The sequence below is a fragment of the Neltuma alba genome, unplaced genomic scaffold (genome assembly GCF_004799145.2).
Source record: "Neltuma alba isolate B1F8T4 unplaced genomic scaffold, ASM479914v2 tig00012187_pilon, whole genome shotgun sequence".
NCBI lineage: Eukaryota > Viridiplantae > Streptophyta > Magnoliopsida > Fabales > Fabaceae > Neltuma > Neltuma alba.
The window spans coordinates 231,398-254,109 of record NW_021636728.1 but is presented as its reverse complement, the minus strand read 5'-3'; the positions used below and the strand labels follow the sequence as shown (position 1 = coordinate 254,109).

Here is a 22,712-nt window from a genome sequence, read left to right as displayed (position 1 = left end):
TAATATATGACCTAATTATTAAGTTAATTTTGGTTCTAAATATAAGATCTATTTTTTATATTTATTAATTTTTTCTAAATTACCCCTGTGAATACTTCTTCAACCATAATTAAATAAGTGAGAGAAAGAGGATATTAAAAAAGATGATTATGGTATTTTAAAAAAAAAATATTATATTCCTCCGGTTCTAAATATAAGACTTGAAAAGTATTTTTTTATAATTAACTAATTTATCTAACTTTCTTAATCTAATTAAATTAGTTAAATATCTGTGAGAGAGTATTATTATAAAACATTAAATTTGGATTTGGAGTTTTGATGCGATAGTTTTTTTTTTTGGGGGGGGGGGGGGGGGTAGCGGAGGTAAAGAGGATGCCAGGGATAGTAGACCAAGTCCGTTAGTTTTCAGAGTTGCCCGTCGCAGAAGCAACGAACCATGAGCAAAATCCCCCACCCGTTAGAAAATAAAGCCCATCCCTGGTCCATCGAAGACCTTCAAGGTGGAAATCCGCAGTCCCAAGACTTGCTCAATGGGGTCGTCGCTTGAACCTCTTGCTTTTAATGTCCCAAACAACCCCATGAAGCCAGAAGAAGACTGATGCTATGCAGTATTGTTATTGTAGCTTCGGAGAGCTCAGAGGAGCATTGGGTATGGGCAGTGTGGCGGACTTGAATCCCCAATCGGCGGCGGAGAAAGCCGTCTCTGTTATTGGGCTTGGATACGATCTCTGCAGAGATATACGATTCTCTTCTTGCAAAACCGAGAGGTTGATCGACATTGATCAGAAGCAGACGAGGGACGCCGTTTTCCCTGGGGGGGTTGTCGTTTCCGACGTTCCCACCTCCATCAAGTGCGACAAAGGTGAGCGCACCAGGTTTCGCTCCGATGTGCTGACGTTTAATCAGGTGATTAAGATTCTTATTTTTCACATATTGTTTCACTGTAGTGCTTTGCTTCCCATGAATGGCTAAGTCTCCCTTTATAACAACCTTGTCACCGGGAAAAAAGAAAAAGAAAAAGAAAAAAGGAAAAAAAAAGAGGCAGTAAACAACCTTATTCTCTTAAAAAAATCATGCTTTTACTCCCAAATCCAGCTTTATCCAATTTTATTGGAAAAGGCGAGTAGTTCTTCTTTCCTCACCAACTTATGAATTAAATAGGAGTATATTTGATTATGACTAATGAATATTGCATGTGATCATATACTTAGGACTAGGGAAAATTTTCTATATTTAGAACGGGAGGGGGTAATTCATCATGAACACGTTTATTTTATGTTCGAAGTTTGAACTGCTTCTTGAAACCTCAATTTTCTTTTATACTGTTCATTTTTGATGTCTTAATTCGTTGAATATGTACATACATATATGTGCCTCATATCTGAACGTTAAAATTTAGAACATTGTGGTATTCTTGTTTTGTGTCGTCTGATACCCATGCTTTTTTGTGTGGAAGTTTCATTTGAACCATTATCAACGCTGAGACATAAGAAATCAGAAGAAATTCTTTAATATTAATAAAAAAATATTTTTAAAGGGAGTAAATTTTGATCGCAAGACAAATTGAGTTATAGGAATTATGGGTGTTTGGTAAATGCCATCTTAACAATGCATGAAAGGCCTCGATGATAGACATTTGAATATTATTCATGTTAAAGTTCCTGTTGAGCTTGTTGCAAACTCATCCTCCCCCCCCCCCCTTTTTGGGTAATTCACGTTCGTTTTTGCCCCTGCCGTGGAGCTAAAATCAAGAGTGAATAATGGGAAACTGTTAATGGATTTGATGAGAGTACAAGGCATTAATAGGAGCTTACAATTTCGTTATATATAATATATTGCAGATGTCTAATCAATTCAATCAAGAACTATCTTTGTTGGGAAAAATACCATCTGGCCTTTTCAACGCCATGTTTGACATGAAACAGGGCTGGTCAAAGGATGCATCTTCCACCAAAGCCCTTGCTTTTGATGGCTGGTTTATAACATTGTACAACATTGGGTTAGACAAGACTCACATGACTCTTTCTGAAAAGGTGATTAAGGAAGTGCCTTCTTCGTGGGATCCAGCTGCACTTGCTGGGTAAGTGTTACTATGATCATTCCCTCCCTCCTATCATCAACATTTCTAATACTGATGATGGCAATGATGAGAAATGATAATGAATGAAGTCACAATAAGAAGACACGGGGCATTAAGGTCTCTGTTTCTGTCTTAGTGGAGTTACTATTTATGCAGATGAGTGAGATGTACTCATGAATACTCACTATCAATTTTTTCCCTTAGAGGTAGTTGCTGACCTTACAGTGGGAGACTTTTGTATGTGCAAGTTCTATATAAATCATTTAGAGCTTAGAAGCTGAAAGATGAATTTATAAGTCACCAAACTTACTATAGCTGCAAGGTTTACGTGACAATCATGTGCAAGAACAATGAATTTGAATGTTTCAATTTACTAACTGGCATTATAATTTTACTTTAATGTTATAATGGTGATTTCAACTGTGCATATGAATCATGTGTGAATTAAATTTACAGGGAATATCTTTTGCACTTAATCATGAGGTATTTTAGAATGGATGGGTTTGTTTTGTCTTTTTGTTTAAACAACATATTTAGCAATGTATCATATATGGGATAAACAAACATGGTTTTCAATTCAAGATACTAGTTGACTAATTGTAGGTTCTTACTGTATTTGGATCTGTTTGAATTGTCTTCGTGTTTTGGCAAAAAATCGTCTTTGTTTATTTTGTAAGAAAATATGAATGGTCTTCCTCTTAGACTTTTAACAGTGAACAACATAAAACATGACTCCTCAGGTTCATTGACAAATATGGAACTCATATTATTGTTGGAGTGAAGATGGGGGGTAAGGATGTGGTTCATATGAAGCAGTTGAGAAGTTCAGATCTCCAGCCCACTGAAGTGCAGAAACTCCTCAAACAATTAGCTGATGAGAGGTTTTCTGAGGATGCAGAGCTAAGTTATCCTGGCCAAGTATCAGGAAATCTACAGGTAATAGATGCGACTCTAAATTTTCTGGAATTGGATCCCCTGGATCCTACTTTCTTTCTTGCTCTTAAAATCAATACACTCAAGTGTGATGATTTTTAGAGGTTCTCAAGTTTATAGCCTGGAATAGTTAATTATGAATTTATGATAATTTTGACGTTTGTGAGTGATGACACTTTTGCCCAAGTGCCAATGAATGATCCATTTATTTTAGAATATAAGTGAGACATTAGGTTACATGTGTTTTTGCTCAAAAAAAAAAAAAAGTTAGGTTACATGTGTTAAGCTCATGTTTTCCGTTCTCCTTAAGAATTGCTTGTTGATTTCGAACTTTTTATCAATTTTTTTATTGGTTCTTACAGCTTGCAACACTGTTTGTCTGTGAAATTTGATTATTTTAAGCCTTTTTCATCAGATGAATTGAATATGTCGTAAGTCTCTTTAAGTGTTTATGATTCTAGAACTAGAACTCATTTAAATAAATTCTGTTCTGCAGATAGTTCATGTGTATATGGCTTAGTTTACCAGACGCTTTATCTCTTGATTTAACAGTGTAATATATAATGCAAAGAAGTGGGCATTTATATTAAATTTTACAATTTTTGTTATTAGTAATTAAGATATGAGGGGAGTAGATGATCTACGATTATGTCAAACTTAAACTATGGAATTCCCAACACTTCTTGGTTCTTACTTATCTAAATGTATTTGAGTCCATTTTTGCAGGATCATCATGCTAAGAGGCCTTTTCATGCTGCTGGCAGGCCAGTTGTAAAATGTTTCTCCAAGAATGATGTTAGTACTTATCAAAAATTTCATTGCCTTTCTTTTGCATCCCTTGTATCCTTCCTGCGTATCAGAGATTTGAACATTTATATTGTTTTCAATACAGGATATTGTGAGCATTTCAGTTCGAAGGGGAGGTATTGATACTGGCCAACCTTATAATCAGTGGCTTTCGACCATATCACAATCACCTAGTGTCATATCAATGTCATTTGTGCCTCTTACTATGCTGCTGAACTCTGTTCCTGGCAATGGGTTTTTGAGTCATGCAATGAATTTGTATCTGAGATGTGAGTAGATAACTGTGTTATGATGACTTTGGTTTCCCTCCTATTTATTGGGTTCTTTTAAATGTTTGTGTTGATAATGCTACTGATTAAAGTTAGGGAAGCTCATTTTCTGAGCTGTCTGAAGTATGAAAAGAATTACAATCTGGCTCCTTTGCATTTAAGGAAGAAATGCACAATGTGCACCTGGGGCGGGATAGATTAAAGACTATGGGACTGAGTAGCTTGCAACGTTGACGAGGAAGAGAGAAGTTTCTAACATTGAAAATTCTCATGTCTTTCTCTCTCCAATTGCAACCTGTACGGATATGGAATGGTCCATTTGCAGAGAATTCAAAATAATCAGACTCTTTGAAGTACTGTAGCATCTATCTAAGCTGTTCAGAAAATTTATTGCCCTTAGTCTGTTCATACTCATGATTCTTTTGGTTTGACACATTTGAAAGCATTTTTTTGGAGCTTTATTTTACATCTTGTTTGTTTTTCATGATTGTTGTTGATACAGATTTCACTTATGTTTTAGATGCTGATATTCCTTTTCATGAAGCCTAGGCATGTGAAATGGTGTATACATGGAAAATCATCATATAACTTAACGACTTGACCTTTCTTTTTTATGAATACAAATACAATTCTTATCTGGTAAAAGTGTTTGACTTCTCATTCATCAAGCAGATAAACCTCCAATAGAAGAGCTTCATCAATTCCTCGAATATCAGTTGCCTCGACGATGGGCTCCCGTCTATGGTGATCTGCCTCTTGGTTTTGGTGCTGGACTCAGAAAGAAGATGTCACCCTCACTTAAGTTCAGTCTCACAGGACCCAAGCTTTATGTTAATACTGCAAAGGTAATCAACATATTCAATGGTCAGTTTGTTTTTTGATTAGTTAGTACTTAGTTCTTCTTTCTAGTGATCTTCACAGAATTGAAATCTGTCACTTTTTACCAAATAATGGGCGTGGCTTCAAGGTGTAGCACAAGTATCACTGTTGTTAAAGGGTAAAAGCAAAATGTTTTGTTCGCTGTCGAACACTTTCCTCTCCTTCGGATGGGGAAAAAAGTGATTTTGGAGAATAAATTTTCTGAAAAGTTGATCAATCAAGCTTTTCCTCAAACCTTAACCCCTCCAAACCACAGTTTCTAGTTGAATAATCACTTTTTGATTTTTTTTTTTTTTTGGTGTATGGATGATATTACATAAAACCATGGTTTTCTCTACAAAACCATGGTTTTGAGTAGCATCTAAACGCACTACATTTAGCATCAAACGGAGTAATATTAGGTATGACCCCTATAAATATGATTTGTGCGCCTATTTTTTTATTTGCTTTCTTTGATTGTATAATAATATTATGGAGGGATCTGATGCTCGTAATCTCGACTTGACATTTTGGATGTCAGTCAATATCCAAGATACTTGTGTTGCACTATTATCAAAATGATAGGTCTGTCCTAAGTTGTCATAGTATCACACTTTCTGGATATCTCATACTACTTAAAAATCACAGGGATCTCCTACCTAATCTCCCTTGTCCTTTTTAACTTTTGTGAACTTCTGGTTTTGTCTTTTTCACATGCTAATTTTTAATTTCCCTTCCAAGCAAGAGTATCTAAATACCATGGTCTTATATCTTGCCGAGGTATTTAAGATACTGTAGAATGAGATATCAGCGTACGACATATTTCCTGTGTTTTGATCATCACTAAATAAATTGTTTGAATTATTTCTGGAAATCATGAATGCTTAATTAATCTGTGTATGGAACTATAATTCTTCTGAAATAACCCTGTCTGTATTTCTTTCAAATAGGGAGAGGCATTGAATTAACTACTAAATAACTAAATATTTATTTTGAAAGCGTGCTTGTTAGTTAATCATGGATTTTGGCATTAATCCCTTGTCAATGTGTCGCAACAAAGGGCCTTTGAGCAGTACATTTTCTTTTCAAGTTATCAAAACTACCTATGCTAATTGACTTGGCTTTTCCTGTTACGCATTTACTAGTTGTTTACAGCCAATATACTAAAGACCAAAACTCTTCATTGTTTCTTTGTTCTACATTTTGCAGGTTGACTCTAAAAATAGACCTGTAACGGGTATCCGATTATATCTGGAAGGCAAGAAAAGTGACCAACTCGGGATCCATCTCCTACATCTTTCAGAACTTCCTGGTATCCTTTCAATCTCAGATGATCATGAGCATGAACCTATTGATACAACAGTTGCAAAAGGCTACTATGAGGCTGTGAAGTGCCGTATGTTCTCCCATGTGTGCACAGCACCAGTGCAGTACAACTCCTCCCATATAGACGAGTCCGCAGCTATTGTAACAAAGGCCTGGTTGGAGGTCAAGTCAATGGGAATGAAGAAAGTTCTTTTCTTGAATCTTGGATTCTCAGCGGTTGCTTCAGCTACAATCAGACGATCAGAATGGGATGGGACATTAACTGGAACTAAAAAGTCAGGGTTTTTCTCAGCATTGATGAGCACCACGAGGCTTAGCAAGGAATTGGCTTCTCCTGTAAAGCCAGAAAAAGTGGATATAAATTCAGCAGTTTATCAAGGTGGCCCTCCTGTGCCAACTAGAGCTCAGAAAATGCTGAGCCTCGTGGACACAAATGAAACAGTTCGTGGTCCCGAGGATTTGCCGGGATATTGGGTGGTTACTGGAGCAAAGCTTTGTGTAAACGATGGCAGAATCTCGATCAAGGCGAAGTATTCATTGTTGACTATCATATCAAATGATTTACTGTGATATGAATGTCAAGAGAAGGAATAAGGTGCAGTTCTTTATATGTTGTAAATACAGTTAGTTTTATCATTTGTTCAAAGTCAGATTCCACATTTATCTCATCTGGCACAAAGCGCATTGGATGAGAGGATTTTAGATAGAGATACGACCCGGGGGAGCCTACGATTCCGAGGAGCTTCGTTGGCAATTGGATTTTGGGACGAGATATGAAAGTAAATTAGAGTGGATTTCACATGTTGGCATTAATCTCATGAGTCATACCATTAATGTCTTGTGAATAGTACAGTTTCCTACATCTTTCATAACATGGTTCTTTTCCTTTGATACTTGCCTTCTTGTTAAGTTGTATATTATGTATGTTTTTGTGAGTCATTCATACATGTATTCTAAACAAAGACAACAGTCTATGGAATTGGATTAAAGAAATGCTATGAATTTGCCAGGTATGTCGGAACAGCTGTTAGATGAAAAATGAATTATATATCAGTATTATGAAAAAAAAGTTCCATTTTTGGCCAAAAAAATAACAAAAGACCCATTAACATAAATTATTAGCAGAAAGAGAAAAGGCATTTGTGCATGAATTAATAGTTCATAATCCTGTTGCCCGCAAACAGATGTGGATCCCTTTGCTTATTTTGTAAGAGCTGGTAAGTGAAAGTAGAGCATCATATCTCAGAAATTTTCCAGAGCTTAAGACTTTGAGTTGCTAACTTGCTATAACATTCAATCTAGGTTTACTTTGTTCACATCCAAGTACTCCAAAACAAACAAGAAGTAATCAAATAAAATTTAAACAAAACACAACATAACTTGAACCCACAAAAAAACTCCCGCGTACGGATTCCCGTATTCTTAAAGTGGTTACAAAATTAGGGAATTTACAAGAAAAGCGCTAATTGCACAAACTTTGCAGTTCAGTCCTTGTTTAGAACAAAAGAACTGCTGAGTTCTAATCACATCACAGCACCAACAAATCCAAATTTAAGTAAAACTTGGACGCAATCAGGCGCTACAGACAATGAAAAACTATGACAATGGGGTCCAGATTTATGGGGTTGGAGGTACAAGATGTACAAGGAAGGAGATAGAACTGGAAAAAGGGCCAATGAAGATAAGTGGTGAAGGAGGGATTATTTATGTAAAGGATAGTCATACGGGCTAACTCATGGGTTGTAGGTTGACAAGTGATAGGTTGCGTGGGTTGGTGGTTGGCACGTGATAGGTTGCGCCTGTGCAATGCAGGCCAAAAAGATTTGTTCCCATGCAAATTTGCTAAATCTTGATGGTTTGGTAAGTCGGCTTGTCAATAATTATTTATTTATTTTTTTAAAAAAATATTTTTTTAATATTTTCTATACAATATATAAAATAATAATAAAATGATTATTTTTCCTTTAAATGATTGAAAGCACCAAATAAATAATATAGGCATTTTTTAAATTTTTTGGATAGGATGTAACATATAATAATAAAATATAATAATTAAAAAAAATTAATGGGGGTTAAGCCACCAATTTTGGCAGATTAGACTGGTGGATCCAACCTATATTTTCAGTTCATGTGGTTGGAAATGTTTAAAAGAGATTGACCCAAATATTTGTGATGAAGGGAATGGGAAGAAATGCCAACGGTTTTTTTTTTTTTTTGGGTTTTTTTTTGGGGGGGAGGGGTTGCTTTGATGCGCTTAGATTGGAGGAACCTTATTTTTTTGCTGTTTCTATGAATAGAAACATTCCGATTTTTGGAAGGAGGCGGAGAAGGGGTTGAAGATAATGATTAGAACAAGAAATGAATAAATATTATCTAAGATATTTCTATTTTTCATACATATTCTGAAAATTATATTAACTTAATTAAAACTGATCCGGCCACGATTTTATCATAGAATCTTGAACTAGTTAGTGTCTTGACGGGTAATTCCACAGTATTTGTTCCCTTATTTTTTTCTTCCCTTATTTTTTTCCGCACTCTGTGAAATCTACATACCAGTAATTCCACAATATTTGTTCCGGTAAAAGAACTGGAAAGTCAATGGTCTTTGTAGTTCTTCGATCCTCAAAGTAGTCCCGACCGGCTGCGTGCAGGCTCAAAAATTTTCCTGCCATGTGTATCACTGAGACAAAGGATTTGGGCTAACGTTCCTATGAATGACTCTTTCATTTCTATGCCCAGAATATAATAGCACAAGGAAATTGATCGAAAAATACTCGTTAAATTTCAAAATGATAAATAGACGATTTTAGCAGATTTTGACTTGTCAAAATTAGTTCAAGAGTCGTCAAAATTATTACAAGAATTTGTCAACATGATCTAGTTATCTTTTTGAAATTTAACAGATATTGTTATTTCATTTTTCCTATCCTAATTGTACCTTTATCGACCTGTTAGAGGATATCCTTCACCCAAAGAAATATAATACCATGTAACAAAGGAGATAAGAGGCTTCCGAAAATTAAAAATTGTAATTAAATCTATATTAATCAATAAATTCCCAAAATTATCGTTTGACACAAATCCAATTAGCATGCTTTGGCTCTATTCAAGTACGTAAAAGCTTAAAATTAAACATAGAAAACTATCTATGTTCAGAGATATATCAATCCTTCAACCAAGAAACTTGTTGCTAATTGACATTCAATTCTTATCCCTATCTCAGAACCAACTCGATATGTCTATCACAAAGGAGAAAAATTGTTCAACATACACTTAAGTTCGTTCATAGTTTTGTGTGATTGGGTCACAATAAATTGCATCAATGGGTTATCTTGAAATGCACTCTCCTATAGCAATGCCTCATTAAGTTCTCTAAACCAACTTCTTCAAGCCTCCCAACGAATGAGTTTCACTTTCTGCCACCTCTTTTTATTGTTGATGCTTCTTCAAAGTTCAAAATGCTAGCATAAAATAAAAAAATAGAACAAAAAAAAAGAAAGAAAGTATTCCTTCTACTTTCTCTGGAAGAATGAGATGTTTTAGGACTTGTCCAATGTGCAAAATGGTATGGAATGAAAAAAAAGAAAAAATGCTGTAATTGGATGAGTGGTGTCGTGGGGAAGAACTCGCTCAGGTCATAAAAATGTTATTTTGGATATTTGGATTTTAAGGTGTAGCGGTGCATATCCCATCTCTGTCTAAGATTATTGATTAAAAAGTTAAAAGCGTAAAACCAACGAGGGTACTCACTGTGCTCACACATAGTTCTCTTTAATAAAAGAATACGTGTGCATGACATTAAAAAAACGATTCAAAGCAAGGATATGAGTTGAAGTTAAGAGCTTTAACTAAAATAGCATTCACTAAGAAAGAGGCAATTGAGACTACTAAGTTTATTTTGACCCTCCATATAAGATTTTCGAGCACATGATTAAGAAGCACATTCTTTAAAAACTAAAACATGTTCATTATAAATAACTAATTTAATAAATTCTCTTAATGTTTACAAAATAATTATTTAATTCTTATCCTAAAGACGAGAGACAATATGTGAGGTTGTGAAATGGGTCCAAATTTATACTGGATACTGCTACAAAGGAGCCTCAATTTAACCTATTTCAAGAATAAAATCATTAGCCAATAACCTTATGACCTCCTCCGCATGGAAATTCATATGCAAGTGAATGTTGTGGATTTGATATCATTTGCAATTGTAACTTGTTTGATTTGAATTAATTTGGGTGACATTGAATCTTCCAAGTCAAAGTGGGGCAGGGCAGGATACTGGCTGTCCGACCCCCCCCCCCCAAAAAAAAAAGTTCCTAAACTTGTTATGCGTAAACACAAAGAAACTCTTGAAACCATTGTTTCATGGAGAACGACTTCCTTCTAAAACTTCCTTCTAAAGATAGATTGGCCTACAAGGGAGAAAAGAACAACAGATAATCCAATTTCCCCAGTTTATAATTAATACTAATGATTGAGTGATGATTGAAAAATTACGTTTCCTGTCCTTTCCTGGAATTTCTTGAATGAGCAAGGAACACGGCAAATCGTAATCCATATCCAAATAATAAAAAAAGTCCAGTTTGGCATATAGTCCAATCCTTCAATTGCAAAGCCGCTTGAAATTGAAAATAAAACGAATCTATTAATTACAGGAGTTTACTTGCCTTATTGTCGTTCATCGTCGTATTTACAAATTTACACAATAAGATATTCACAGAAATCTTGAAGCTCCATGCGAGCAACAACAACGACTAACAACAGAGTCTCAGATCTGAATGACTTTTGCGTGCAGATTCAATTTATTTTCTGCTTTCTTATTTTCTTCAAGAAGAGATAAATCACCCGACGAAACCCAAGAAACTGCGAGAAAACATGATTCAACGCTCAGAAACCAAATAAATCGAAAGAAAAATCACGCGAAAACTGAATAAATTGAAAGAGGAACCGCAGAATCGAGGAGAGAAATCGATCTGAAAGCAACTATTGTGAATAAATCGGTTTTTAATGAACGAGTAGTAGGTAAACTTGGAGATTTAAAGTCAATCCAATCGAGGGGGGGGGGGAAAGAGGTGATGAGATGAAATCAGAAATAGGAGCAGAGAGAATGAGATGAATGGTTGGACCTGAGAGATCGAAAACGAAGGGGACGGGAGAGAAAGTTGAAGAAGAAATTGGCGCCGTGAAGGAAGGCGACGATTCCAGTGCAACCCAATATGAAGAGCTCCACCATCCTAAAGGAAAATTTTCTGAAGTGATTCCGACACTGGAAATTCTGCAAAACTGCTTTGCTTGCATTTATAGCCGCGATCACATTAGCAGTGACCTCACGGCAAATGAAGTCGGGTCCCATGAAACGACACCGCAAAGGTAAATTACCTCATGAATATGAACTGTGAAAAAAAGGACCAACAAGAAACTTTGGGACATCTGTTGAAAAGTTTCCCATTGGAAAAGATTAAAAGTTACTGCCTCGGTTCCAAAATCAGTTTGAAATTTAATTTATTTCTAAATATAATATTTTAATTTATTTTATTTTTTATATTTATTTATTTATTTTAGGATAATTTTTGTAATAGTTACACATGTTAAAAGTTTCATCAAATATTAGTTGTAACTAATACACTTGATTAGTAAAAGTATTTTAGAGAAGACAATACTTATTTATTATAAATAACCATCTTAATTAATTTTTTAATCTACTTAAATTAGTTAACTAGCTCTTATATTAAAAATCAGAAGCAATGTTAGTTAATGATGGTACCTAAAAGCCCAGATCATTAAGTAGGTATAATTTCTTTTTTAATTATCTTCATCTATGCTTGTATTTTCTTTTGGATGGCACATAATTAAAAATAAATTGCAGATATATGAGGGAAAGTTGTTACGGTAAAGATAAGTTGTACCTGTTGAACAAATTTCAAGTATTTTAGGCAGTAAATTTGCAATGGGACATTTATCAACAATTTTTTTAAATAAAAAGGTTTTAAATAAGGAACTGAATAGTATAACTCTGAGTTTTTATATTCAACTAACTTAGTTTAACTTTATTAGCATGATTTTCCCTGCCAATGCTCGACTTAACCATTTCATTACCCTGTTTTAATTTTAACAAGAACAATGTGTTTTTTAAAAAAAAGCTGCACAATTATAATATTCTATCTTCCAATAAATTTTATACTATTATGTATTAACATGATGAATGCATTTTTAGTTAGATACTAATGGGCACAATATATCATAAAATTTAAATTTTTTACATATTTATTTTATAGAAATTATATGATATTTGCATTAATTCATTCCTCTATACACACACACATATATATAACAACGGTACATGTTTCCATATATTATAGGGAGGCTAAGAAAGTCAAATTGTTCATAATTTAAATAATGAAACTTGTTATGATTTTATATTTTATATTAGTGATAGATATAATTATGCTTAACACAACTCATCTTCACCCAACCCAACCTAAATGATATTAGGCATTGTTTTATTGCATATGAGATTTTCTTTTTCTTTTTTCTTTTTTTTTAGTACAATTCAGAGTATCCCTAAATTATCATGGCTAAAATTTTGCTAGTTTTAATTTTATTTATTGATTTTTAAAACAATATAACATTTTATTTATAATTTTATAAAATATAAAATCTAAACTGGTCAAATTATAATCTTATCGTTGAGATGAGAAGTGAAGAAAAATGGAGGGAGAGGAAAGTGGAGAGACCCCCCCTTCCCACTAGGTTTAAAGGTGGTGTCTGCTAATAAAAGAAGAACCAACTTGAATCTGAGCTATGAGCTAATTTAGCCATCTCATCCACTGCTCTAATCTCATTCATTCTAATATGGTATAGATACACCAACTAGTTCTTATGTATAAGTAATCTAATATCATTAATAATATCCTTAAAAGGAGTGGTTACTCTCACACCCTCCCAAAATCGCATTCACAGCTCCAACAATACAATCATAATAAATATTTCTCTGGTCTTAAATACTACCTCCGGTCCTAATTATAAGACCCAGTTGACTAATTTGAGGAGATTAAGGAAGTAAGTTAAGTTAGTTATTTGTAATAAATAAGTGTTGTCATTCATAAAATATCTTTGCTAATTAAATGTGTTGGTTAAAACTATCATTATTAGAAGGACTATCTTGGAAAAAAATGCATAAATATGAGAGACAAAATAGATTGGGGTCTTATAATTAGGACCAAATTAAAAGTCAAACGGGGTCTTATATTAAGAACCGGAAGTAGTATAAAACTCTTATACACACTAGTATAAGGATCTTATTTAGGACTGGAGGAGTAGCTATTTATCCAATACTAGTCCATACAAGCTCTAAACAAGCTATTACAAGCATTTGCATGTTGAATTGTATAAATCTTTGCAATAATATTCATAAATCACAAATATTAAGCTCCTTCCCCTTCTCAAACTCGCCGTAAAGTATAAGCACAATGTCTAATTACGGAAAGGATTTATGATTATACCACGGACTGAAAAAATAATTGAGCATATTTTCGTCACACACACACACACACATTAAATCATATTGAATCATACCCATAATGCAATGCAAAGAACAAATATTTTATTGATTAAGAAATTCCGTAATATTATATAATAGAGAATATTGCTGGCAGCGTGTGCGTGCATTTACATGGGAAAGGGAATCAGCATCAGCAAATTTGGGCCGCTTGGCGGCGGTGACAGCTCATTGCTTCGTCGTTTTCTTCTGGAGATTATTCCATTGTTATTCATTTAGTTTTGGCCAAAGGATTAAAGTATTCAGCGAAACATAATTATTAAGGATAAAGTGTTTATATATTCTAAAAATATCCATAAAAGAGCACCCAATACTAGAAAGTTTTTTTTAGCTCTTATATGCTCCAATAGTTTATTTTCACAATAAAAACATCTTGACTATTATCTACCGTTAAGTTTAACTATTAAATATTCAATTGCGTTCAATATCCACAGCACAGAAAAAGTGTTTGATATCATTTTGGGGAAACACGTTTTTTGGGTGCAATTAATAAAAGAAATAATGCAATGAAATAATCTTTTTGAAAAGTTAAATCTAACGAAAAGAACTAGTTCCTCATAATATGGTGAACTAATATTTGAAATCCCGTCAAGAGAGATACCTATATTTAATACCTAATAATATCTTAAATAGAATTATCTATAATAGAAAGATATCCATGTGAGGGGGGGGGGGGAACTCCCCAAACACAAACACCAGAAGAGATAGTAACAGGCAAGCAAATAACAGAGAAATCATAAATGTGGAAAACTGCACTACTTCAATTAAAATCATAGTCACAGATATATTTGTACGAACATATTTGATTAAAATACAAAAGGGAACACAGTTTCAGATGGAAGGGTCATAATTCATGAAGAAAAAGGGAGGCAGGAGAGGGAAAGCGACTTCTTTCACGCCCCAGTCTTGCTCCAATTATGGACCTTGGCTCCTTCCATGTTAGTCCGTACTCCCTAAGCCCAATGCGATCATAAATAGGCCCAATCGTTGTTTCTTCCTTCTCCTCATTAGCACAAAGCCCATTTATCACAGTAGAGTGAACGCGCTTTGCCGGATTGTGGGGACAAAAAAGATAATGACCCCTGAGGCGTCTGTGTCCCTGCGGTGTATATTTTTAGTACTACCTCCGATTCTTAATATAAGATTTAATTTAATTTTTATTTTGGTTCTAATTATAAGACTCCAATTCACATTGTTTCTTATATTTATCCAATTTTTTTCAAGATGATTTCTAATAATAGTAGTCCTAGCCAATACATTTAATTAGTAAGAATATTTTAAAAAAAACAACACCTATTTATGACAAATAACTAACTTAAATTATTTTCTTAATCTTGTCAAATTAGTCAACTAATTAGGACCGGACATAGTATTTAATAATATTTCGAATAAGATTGTATCCAGTAAAGTTTTGAAAAATGGGATTTCATAAGTATATACATTCAAGTTGTAATTTCCATCACCTTAATTTTACCCACTTTTTCCACTTCCTCATTTTTTAAATTAAATTTCATGTTCTTTGAGTTTTAATACGGACTAAATTTTAAGAGCTACAAACTATATTAACTCTTATTTTGTTCTTTCTTCTATAGATACATATGTTGCCATGGTCTCCGCCAACCTTGCCTGGAAGGTGAAGTGATGGACTTCGATTACTTTTTCATCTCTTCAATTTTTATTTTCTGTGTTATGGATTCCGTTTTATCTCTTTGATTTCGATTCTCTTGGTGTTTTAGATTTCGATTTGTAAATGATGATTGAGTAGTAATTTCTCTCCTCGTTTATGTGATATTTCTCTATCGGTATTTAATAAAAACTAGTGGTGGCTTCCATAAGGTAATAGGTGTCCCCACCTCCCTTTTCCTTTATTTTCATCGACTTTTTATCTCAATCATTAAAATTAAAAGTTTTACGCCTCATATTTCATGTTTTAAAAAATAATTTCATAAAATGTTTTTAGTTTTTTTTTGAATTATTCTGACTAAAATTTAGTAGCTTTATTTTATTTTATTTTATTTATTTTTAAAATTTAATATTCTATTTAGTATTTAATAAATATGAAATCTAAACTATTAAAGTTTTAATCCTATGATTAAGCCCTTGCCCCCGCTTGCACACGTGGGTGGCCATCAATTTCGTTTACTTCCTAAAGTCCAGTTAGCTGAGATGACTCAAGTTTTTCCATGGCTCCTTCATGTTGATTATACGGGGGAACTGTAAATTTTAAATTAAAAGAAGTCTACAAATCAGATAACTTCTATAGCTCCCAATAAATCTCTGATTAGTTAAGTACTTGATATCATATGTATCATTTAAATTTAAAATGTAAAAAGCTTAAAAATCCTAACCCATAATTAATGATTTTATTTGAATTTGTTGATTTAATTATTTGAATTTATTTTGAACTTCAGCTTTAATTAACTTTAAATGTTGATAATAAATTTGTATGCATTGTGTACTTTTGAAAACTCATATATGTTTTATTCTTTATATTATGCTGTAATTGAACTATGAGATTATCCCATGTGCTTATTACATAGCCTACTTTTATATAGAAGAAAATATTATACTAATCCTATGTAATCATTGACTAAGTAATTATTGAATCAAATATATATGGGTCTTAAATGAGTAACCATTTTATCTCCATTCAATTTTTTATATCAGATAAAACAAACATCTATTTACTTGTACAGAGTTTTGAAAGCCGGACAGGAGCCGTCCAACATCTACTTTGTCCAATATAAGAGACAATTTTATTAATAACAAGATACATCAAAAAGGATTTAGTACAAACAATTGTAAAGCCCAAGTAGAAAACAAGTACTCGTATATAGTGTTTAGACAGTTCAGACTATATATCAAAATTGATATATTTAATAATTTACTAAAATTATTTAACAATGTGATATTTTATTTTTTATATATGACATATATATAAAATATCATTTAATATTTTTATTTAATTATTATAGTATTAGTCCAATTAAACAATCTAACCGATCTGACAGTTTGAACTAAACGGTCTAATCGATCTGATTGTTTGAACTATGACTGGCTAATCTTTTTGGTTCAATGACCAGTTTAACTAAATATTCCTTAAACAAATCCTTTTAGGGTTTAAACTATATTCTAAACAGATGATAGCTAACTAATGACTCATCAAAGAACAATAAAAAAGGAATTCCAATACAAAAAAGAAAAAAAAATGACATATAAAGAAGCTTGAAAATGTGAAATGCCAAAATAGGAAGCTTAGCAAAATGTATTGACAAATTGGGAAGTGTTGCCTGATGAGGGATTATGCAAATATTGATCAATTACCAAAAAGCCTTTCTTTCAGAGTTTGAAAGTAGAGAGAGAGAGAGAGAGGCGCGAATTGCAACTTGTGCTTTCTAGTTTCTCACTTCCACCATCCCCATTGCTGCCCTAAAAACACCGGCAAGTTGGATAGTTGATGACTCGGAAATAGTGTGCGCGTAAGAGAGCAGAGGAGTTTGAAGTAGAAGGGTGTGCTGTTTAAAGGGCAAACGTTGTTGTGTCTGTCTGATTGTGTGGAAGGACGAAGGTTGGCGGTCGGTGATTCACCATTGTAGTTAACAAGCATCAGCGGCATTTCACTGAGATAAGTGTAGGGATTTTAGTTTCATGCTATGGTCGATGTTTTTGGGTGAGTAGGGGAAGCAATGATTAGGCAATATTTAGATATGACACGATGAAGTTTGTGAATGACAAGAATAGTGATTAAGGGTTTATGCTGAGTCTCTGTGGCATGATATTTGTTTTTTATAATGAAATTGACAACTATGACGTTTGGGAAAAATGGGTTTTCAAATGAGTAGGAAAATTGTTTGATTGACTGGAAAGATTATATGAACGAAATGAAAATGACAATAACATATTGGTAAATGACCATGAAGGAACTTGAAATGACCATATTCATAGTAATGACCTTACTGTCAGTGTGTAATGGTTATATTGGTAATGACAATGAAGGAATTAGAAATGACCATATTCATAGTAATGACCTAACTGTCAGTCTGTAATGACCAAATTGGTAATGACAATGAAGGAATTGGAAATGGCCATAACATATCTGGAAAGAACTAGATATTTAGTATATGTATAACAATTATGACTTAATGACCGTATATTGATGACTTTGCATAATTATACAAGATGGTATTGGAGGGAGGGGAAGGGTCCACAAGTAAAGGAGTACACAGTGGGCTTGTTTTGTTTAGAAGGGACTATATGGCAAAACGAGAGGAGAAGTGTAAAAATACAAGAGAAGAAAAAATTAAAGTGGGGAAGACATGGAAGGCATTGAGTCAAGAAGAGAAAAATAGGTATAATGAGAGGGCAAACAAAATGAAACCAGAGAAAGGTGAGAAGAAGAAGTATGATGTTCTCCTATACACCTGGTGCTCATTGCCCGGATTTAAGGTATTGGCTGAGTATGTGAAGAAGAACAGGCGGTTAAGACATAAAGTTGAGAGGGTAAGTGACTTTCACGTGATTTACTTGTGTCATTGTTTAGATACTATGACCTACCAATGCATTTTTTTACCATTAGGGGGCAAGGAGAGGCAATTGAAGCAAAAGATGCTCATAAGTTTTTAGGTGTACCTCACAGTGGGGAGGAAGTGAAATCTGAAGTTGGTGAGGATGACTCAACATATAAGAGGTTAAAGGACATGTATTGAAAAGTTCTATTTACCCAGATACTGAAGAGGATATTATCTGGGATAGAAAATGATAATTTTGAGTTCCTATTCATGCTTTATACAGTTGGAGTTTTTTTATGTCCTAGGTCAAGCACAATTGTTCATTTCAGTTTGTTGAAAGTGATGTGTCGCACGATGGATGGGTTTGGAAAATATGATTGGTCAACATACATAATTAAGAACTTGTGGAAGGAAATAGGAGACTTTGTGAAGATGACAAAGAAGAAGAAGAAAGGAACCAGCAATATTAGAGGGTGTCTTTATTTACTAAGGGTAAGTCAATATTTTTATCAATCACTATAATTTTGTTTTATGTTATTGTTACAGAAGTGTGACCTATATTTATTTGGTTTTGCAGCTGTATTTTGTTGAGCATTTTCCTCTAGGAAAAACTATTGACCAGGGTTCAACAACCCTCATTGAACATTGGACCGAGGAGAAGATAAAGGAGAGGGTGGACAAGGAGAGAAGTAGTAGCATGGGAATATTTCATGGAACCAGTGGTAGTAAGGTTTACTCAACAGGGGATGATGACAATTCAATTCTACAGTCTTCAGATCCGGTATGTGGGAGTTTAGAAAATTTAGCTGACCTGAGCTTAAGTAAGTCTATTAGCAAGGTTGATACTTGAGATGACAAGACTTTATTAGCAAATGACCAGTGAGATACTAGAAATGATAATAGTGATCAATTTGTTTGATATCTTCAACTACTGTGTATGCAGGCGTTGAAGGAGTTGAGAGCTCGTTTCATGAAGAAGCTTGAAAAAAGCCAGAGGATGTGAATCAAGGCTCTTGATGATGAGCTAATGGAAGTGCAGATTAGATTGAATGCCAAAGTGAAGGGGATGGGGAATGAGAAGGCCACTACTAAAGAAGGGGGTCAAACAGCTGGTGATGCAAGTGGTAACGTTGTTGAAGAAGATGATGACGTTAACCGAGTGGTAGAGGAGATTGTAAGAGAGGTTGTAGCGGGAAGTGGAGATGAGAAACTTGATGAGAATGAAACCAGCAAAGGAGATGATGATAAGGATGAGGATGAAGAAGAACATGACCATAATGACAAGGAAGGAGGTCATCATAACATGGTTGAGGAGGTGGAAGATAAGGGTGACCGTGATGGTCGTGGAGGTGATGATGATGATGATGAGGACGAGGATGAGGAGGAAGATGACCATAATGATAAAGAAGGAGGTCATGATTATGTGGTTGATGAAGAGGAAGATGACCATGATGACATAGAAGTGAGTCATGATTATGTGGTTAAAGAGGCAGAAGATGATGATAAGGAGGTTGAGGATTCAGATGATGAGGGTAAGGAAGACACACATGCAAAGACTGCAACCCCTACCAATGTTCTTTTACTATTAGATTGTGAATGGGAGAGCTGTGATAGTGGGGAGGAAGTAGGACCTGAAAAATTTACTAAGCTGAGGAGGTCAACAAGAGCAAAGAGTTCCACAATTAAATCTCTGTGGATGGAGTTCAAGACAGCTCTGGAGACGAAGAAGCCAAAGGAGAAAAGGGACATATTTTTCACTTTAATATCCCGCAAACTCAAGAATGAGAAGAGGGAAAGAAGTAAGTATATCCCTAGTTAGCCTGAGTTTTAAATGACACGGTGTGTACTGAAAATGACGGCAATAGAATTGAAAATGACAATAAACTATATGGGGATGACAAGTGATGATGTCCCCAACACTATACTTTCTGTCACTAACATCTGACAATGTTTGCAGGATTGTCATTGTCATCAAAATATTTGATGAAAATATAGACCGACAACAATTGTTTTCCCTGGGTGGAGTGAACAAAGTAAATAACATGGTATTTTAGAATGCTCTATCTCTGCACCCATGCTAATGTTTGATAATGTTTGGTGCGATTATTGAGTTAGAATGACGTTTTCATTGTGCAATGTAGGTGTTTAATTTGGTGTGCAAGGTAGTGATGGAGGACATGAAGGCAGAGTTGGGGCCAGGGAAAAGACACATCTTTGATGTGGATTTCATGGTGAGGTTACTTAATTCTGAATTCAAATACGAATGACAGCAATGGAATTGGAAATGACTTGTTCTCTATTAATCGATTAACAATTTCATGTCATGCAGAACATGATAGCACGTGACCCAACTTGGAAAGTCCAAAAATATAAGAAACTCTTTCTTCCTGAGTTTGTTAGCTACAACTTAGGTGAATATGATTTCATAATTGGTCCTGCTCTTGTTGGCCAACACTGATTTTGCGTTGCCATTCAGCCCAGCACATTAGATTTCCACATATTAAACTTCATGAGTGACCATTTCAAAGGTAAGGATAGAAAGAAGAAGAAGAAGGTTGTCATCAATGACCTAGTGGAAATAGCTGTGGATGATGTGTAAGAAAAAAACTAATTATGTTTATCTTAGTTTTTGGACTTGTCAATCATTCAACTTTCTATATTGGTCCTGAAACATGGTAAACCACACTTGAATCTTTTTGTAGAGGAAAAGGTTCAATATTATATTGGACTTGGTCATACCAGGACTGGTTAGGAAAAAGCCAATGTCTCTAATGATATTTGTAAAAGTTCCTAGCAGAATAACCTATCAGTCTTGTCAATTTCAAATTCTGTGTGGTAAATGAACATGTTAAAGGCGTTAACTAATTGTGTTGATATTGTTGTGTCCACAAGAGGGATTGTGGGGTGCATTGCATAATGTAGCTGAGAAGATGGAAACCTGGTATGACCCTTACCTACACAAAAGAACAAGTTGCTGGCTTTCATCGTGACTTGACATAGTGGTTGGTGAATCATAAGATGAATAAAAAACGTGACGATGCATTGGATCTTATACAAAAACCACAACCAACCAAAAACAGAAAATCAAAGAAAAGGTGTCTATCCTAGGTGTCTTGACTTTAGACTCATAATTCACTTGTTCTCTGTTAGATTGCTGTATGTAATGTGCATTGTAGGCTGATTGAATGTGTACGTTTCCATGTCAATGAACATATTCTTCTGCTTCACAAAGATTGGTGTCCATAAATTTATGAATGTTGAGATGCAGGAACTTGTAATTTATTCCCCAGTGACATTAATGAATCTCAATTTAACCACACGAAAATAGTTGATGACAACAACCACATTGGATATGTGCTATTGGTTTCCATTTCTTGTTCAAGTCACTGAATTTTACTTGAATATGTCCTGTTGGTATCCAACTAAAAATGACAACAGGTGATTCGAATATAACAACGATAACCCTAAACATAACCTGATCTTTATATATAATATCAGTTTGACATAAACTGTTAGTTTAGGCTGATTACATCACTGCCAATGACCAGAACAAATTTAAAAATGACAACAAGTGATTCGAATATAACAATGATAATGATAAGCATAACCTGATATTCATATAGGCTGGTTACATCATTGCCAATGACTAGAGTAAATTTGAAAATTACAACAGATGATCTGAATATAACAACGATAATGATAAGCATAACTTGATATTCATATATAACATCAATTTAACATAAACTGTCAGCTTAGGCTAATTACATCACTGTCAATGACTAGAATAAATTTGAAAATAATGACAAGTGATCCGAATATAACAACGATAATGATAAGCATAACCTGATATTTACATATAACATCAGTTTAAGATAAACTGTCAGCTTAGGCTGGTTACATCACTGCCAATAACCAGAACAAATTTGAAAATGATAACAGGTGATCTGAATATAACAATAACCCTAAACATAACATGATATTCATATATAATATCAGTTTAACATAAAGTGTCAGCTTATGCTGATTACATCACTGCCAATGACCATAACAAATTTGAAAATGACAATAACTAATTTACCATTAATAAAAGATAACATCTCCATAACAGTAACTTCTTTTTATGTATTCAATGACAAGTGCACATTAAGATATTGGCCATACTTAATCCTCCCTTGTCACTGACATTTCTATCACCTTACTTACAAAAAAAATATCTCCACCTAACTCCTAATGTAACATACAAAATAATAATAATAATAAAATAAAATATAATATGTTATTAAAATAATATTTTATTAGTTTAAAAAAAAACCCAACCCCCCTTTTTCCACAGAGAGTGGAAAATGGGGGGTAATTAATGCAAA

At 34.0% G+C, this 22,712-nt stretch overlaps 1 protein-coding gene and 1 long non-coding RNA gene across 2 annotated transcripts; one reads left to right on the top strand and one right to left on the bottom strand.

Moving 5' to 3' along the window:
* The first annotated feature begins 448 nt into the window (after nucleotides 1-448).
* LOC114724422 (MACPF domain-containing protein NSL1-like) lies at nucleotides 449-7,286 on the top strand. The gene is made up of 8 exons (XM_028910771.1): nucleotides 449-906; nucleotides 1,842-2,080; nucleotides 2,821-3,101; nucleotides 3,376-3,386; nucleotides 3,740-3,808; nucleotides 3,906-4,089; nucleotides 4,762-4,934; nucleotides 6,157-7,286. The coding sequence occupies exons 1-8, from the start codon at nucleotides 604-606 to the stop codon at nucleotides 6,841-6,843; spliced, it is 1,947 nt and encodes a 648-aa protein (XP_028766604.1). The 5' UTR covers nucleotides 449-603; the 3' UTR covers nucleotides 6,844-7,286.
* A 3,433-nt stretch (nucleotides 7,287-10,719) lies between these two features.
* On the bottom strand, nucleotides 10,720-11,575 carry LOC114724445 (uncharacterized). The gene is made up of 2 exons (XR_003738312.1): nucleotides 11,409-11,575; nucleotides 10,720-11,145 (listed from the first exon to the last, which is right to left on the bottom strand). It is a non-coding gene; the product is annotated as an uncharacterized LOC114724445 (long non-coding RNA).
* Nucleotides 11,576-22,712: the final 11,137 nt, after the last annotated feature.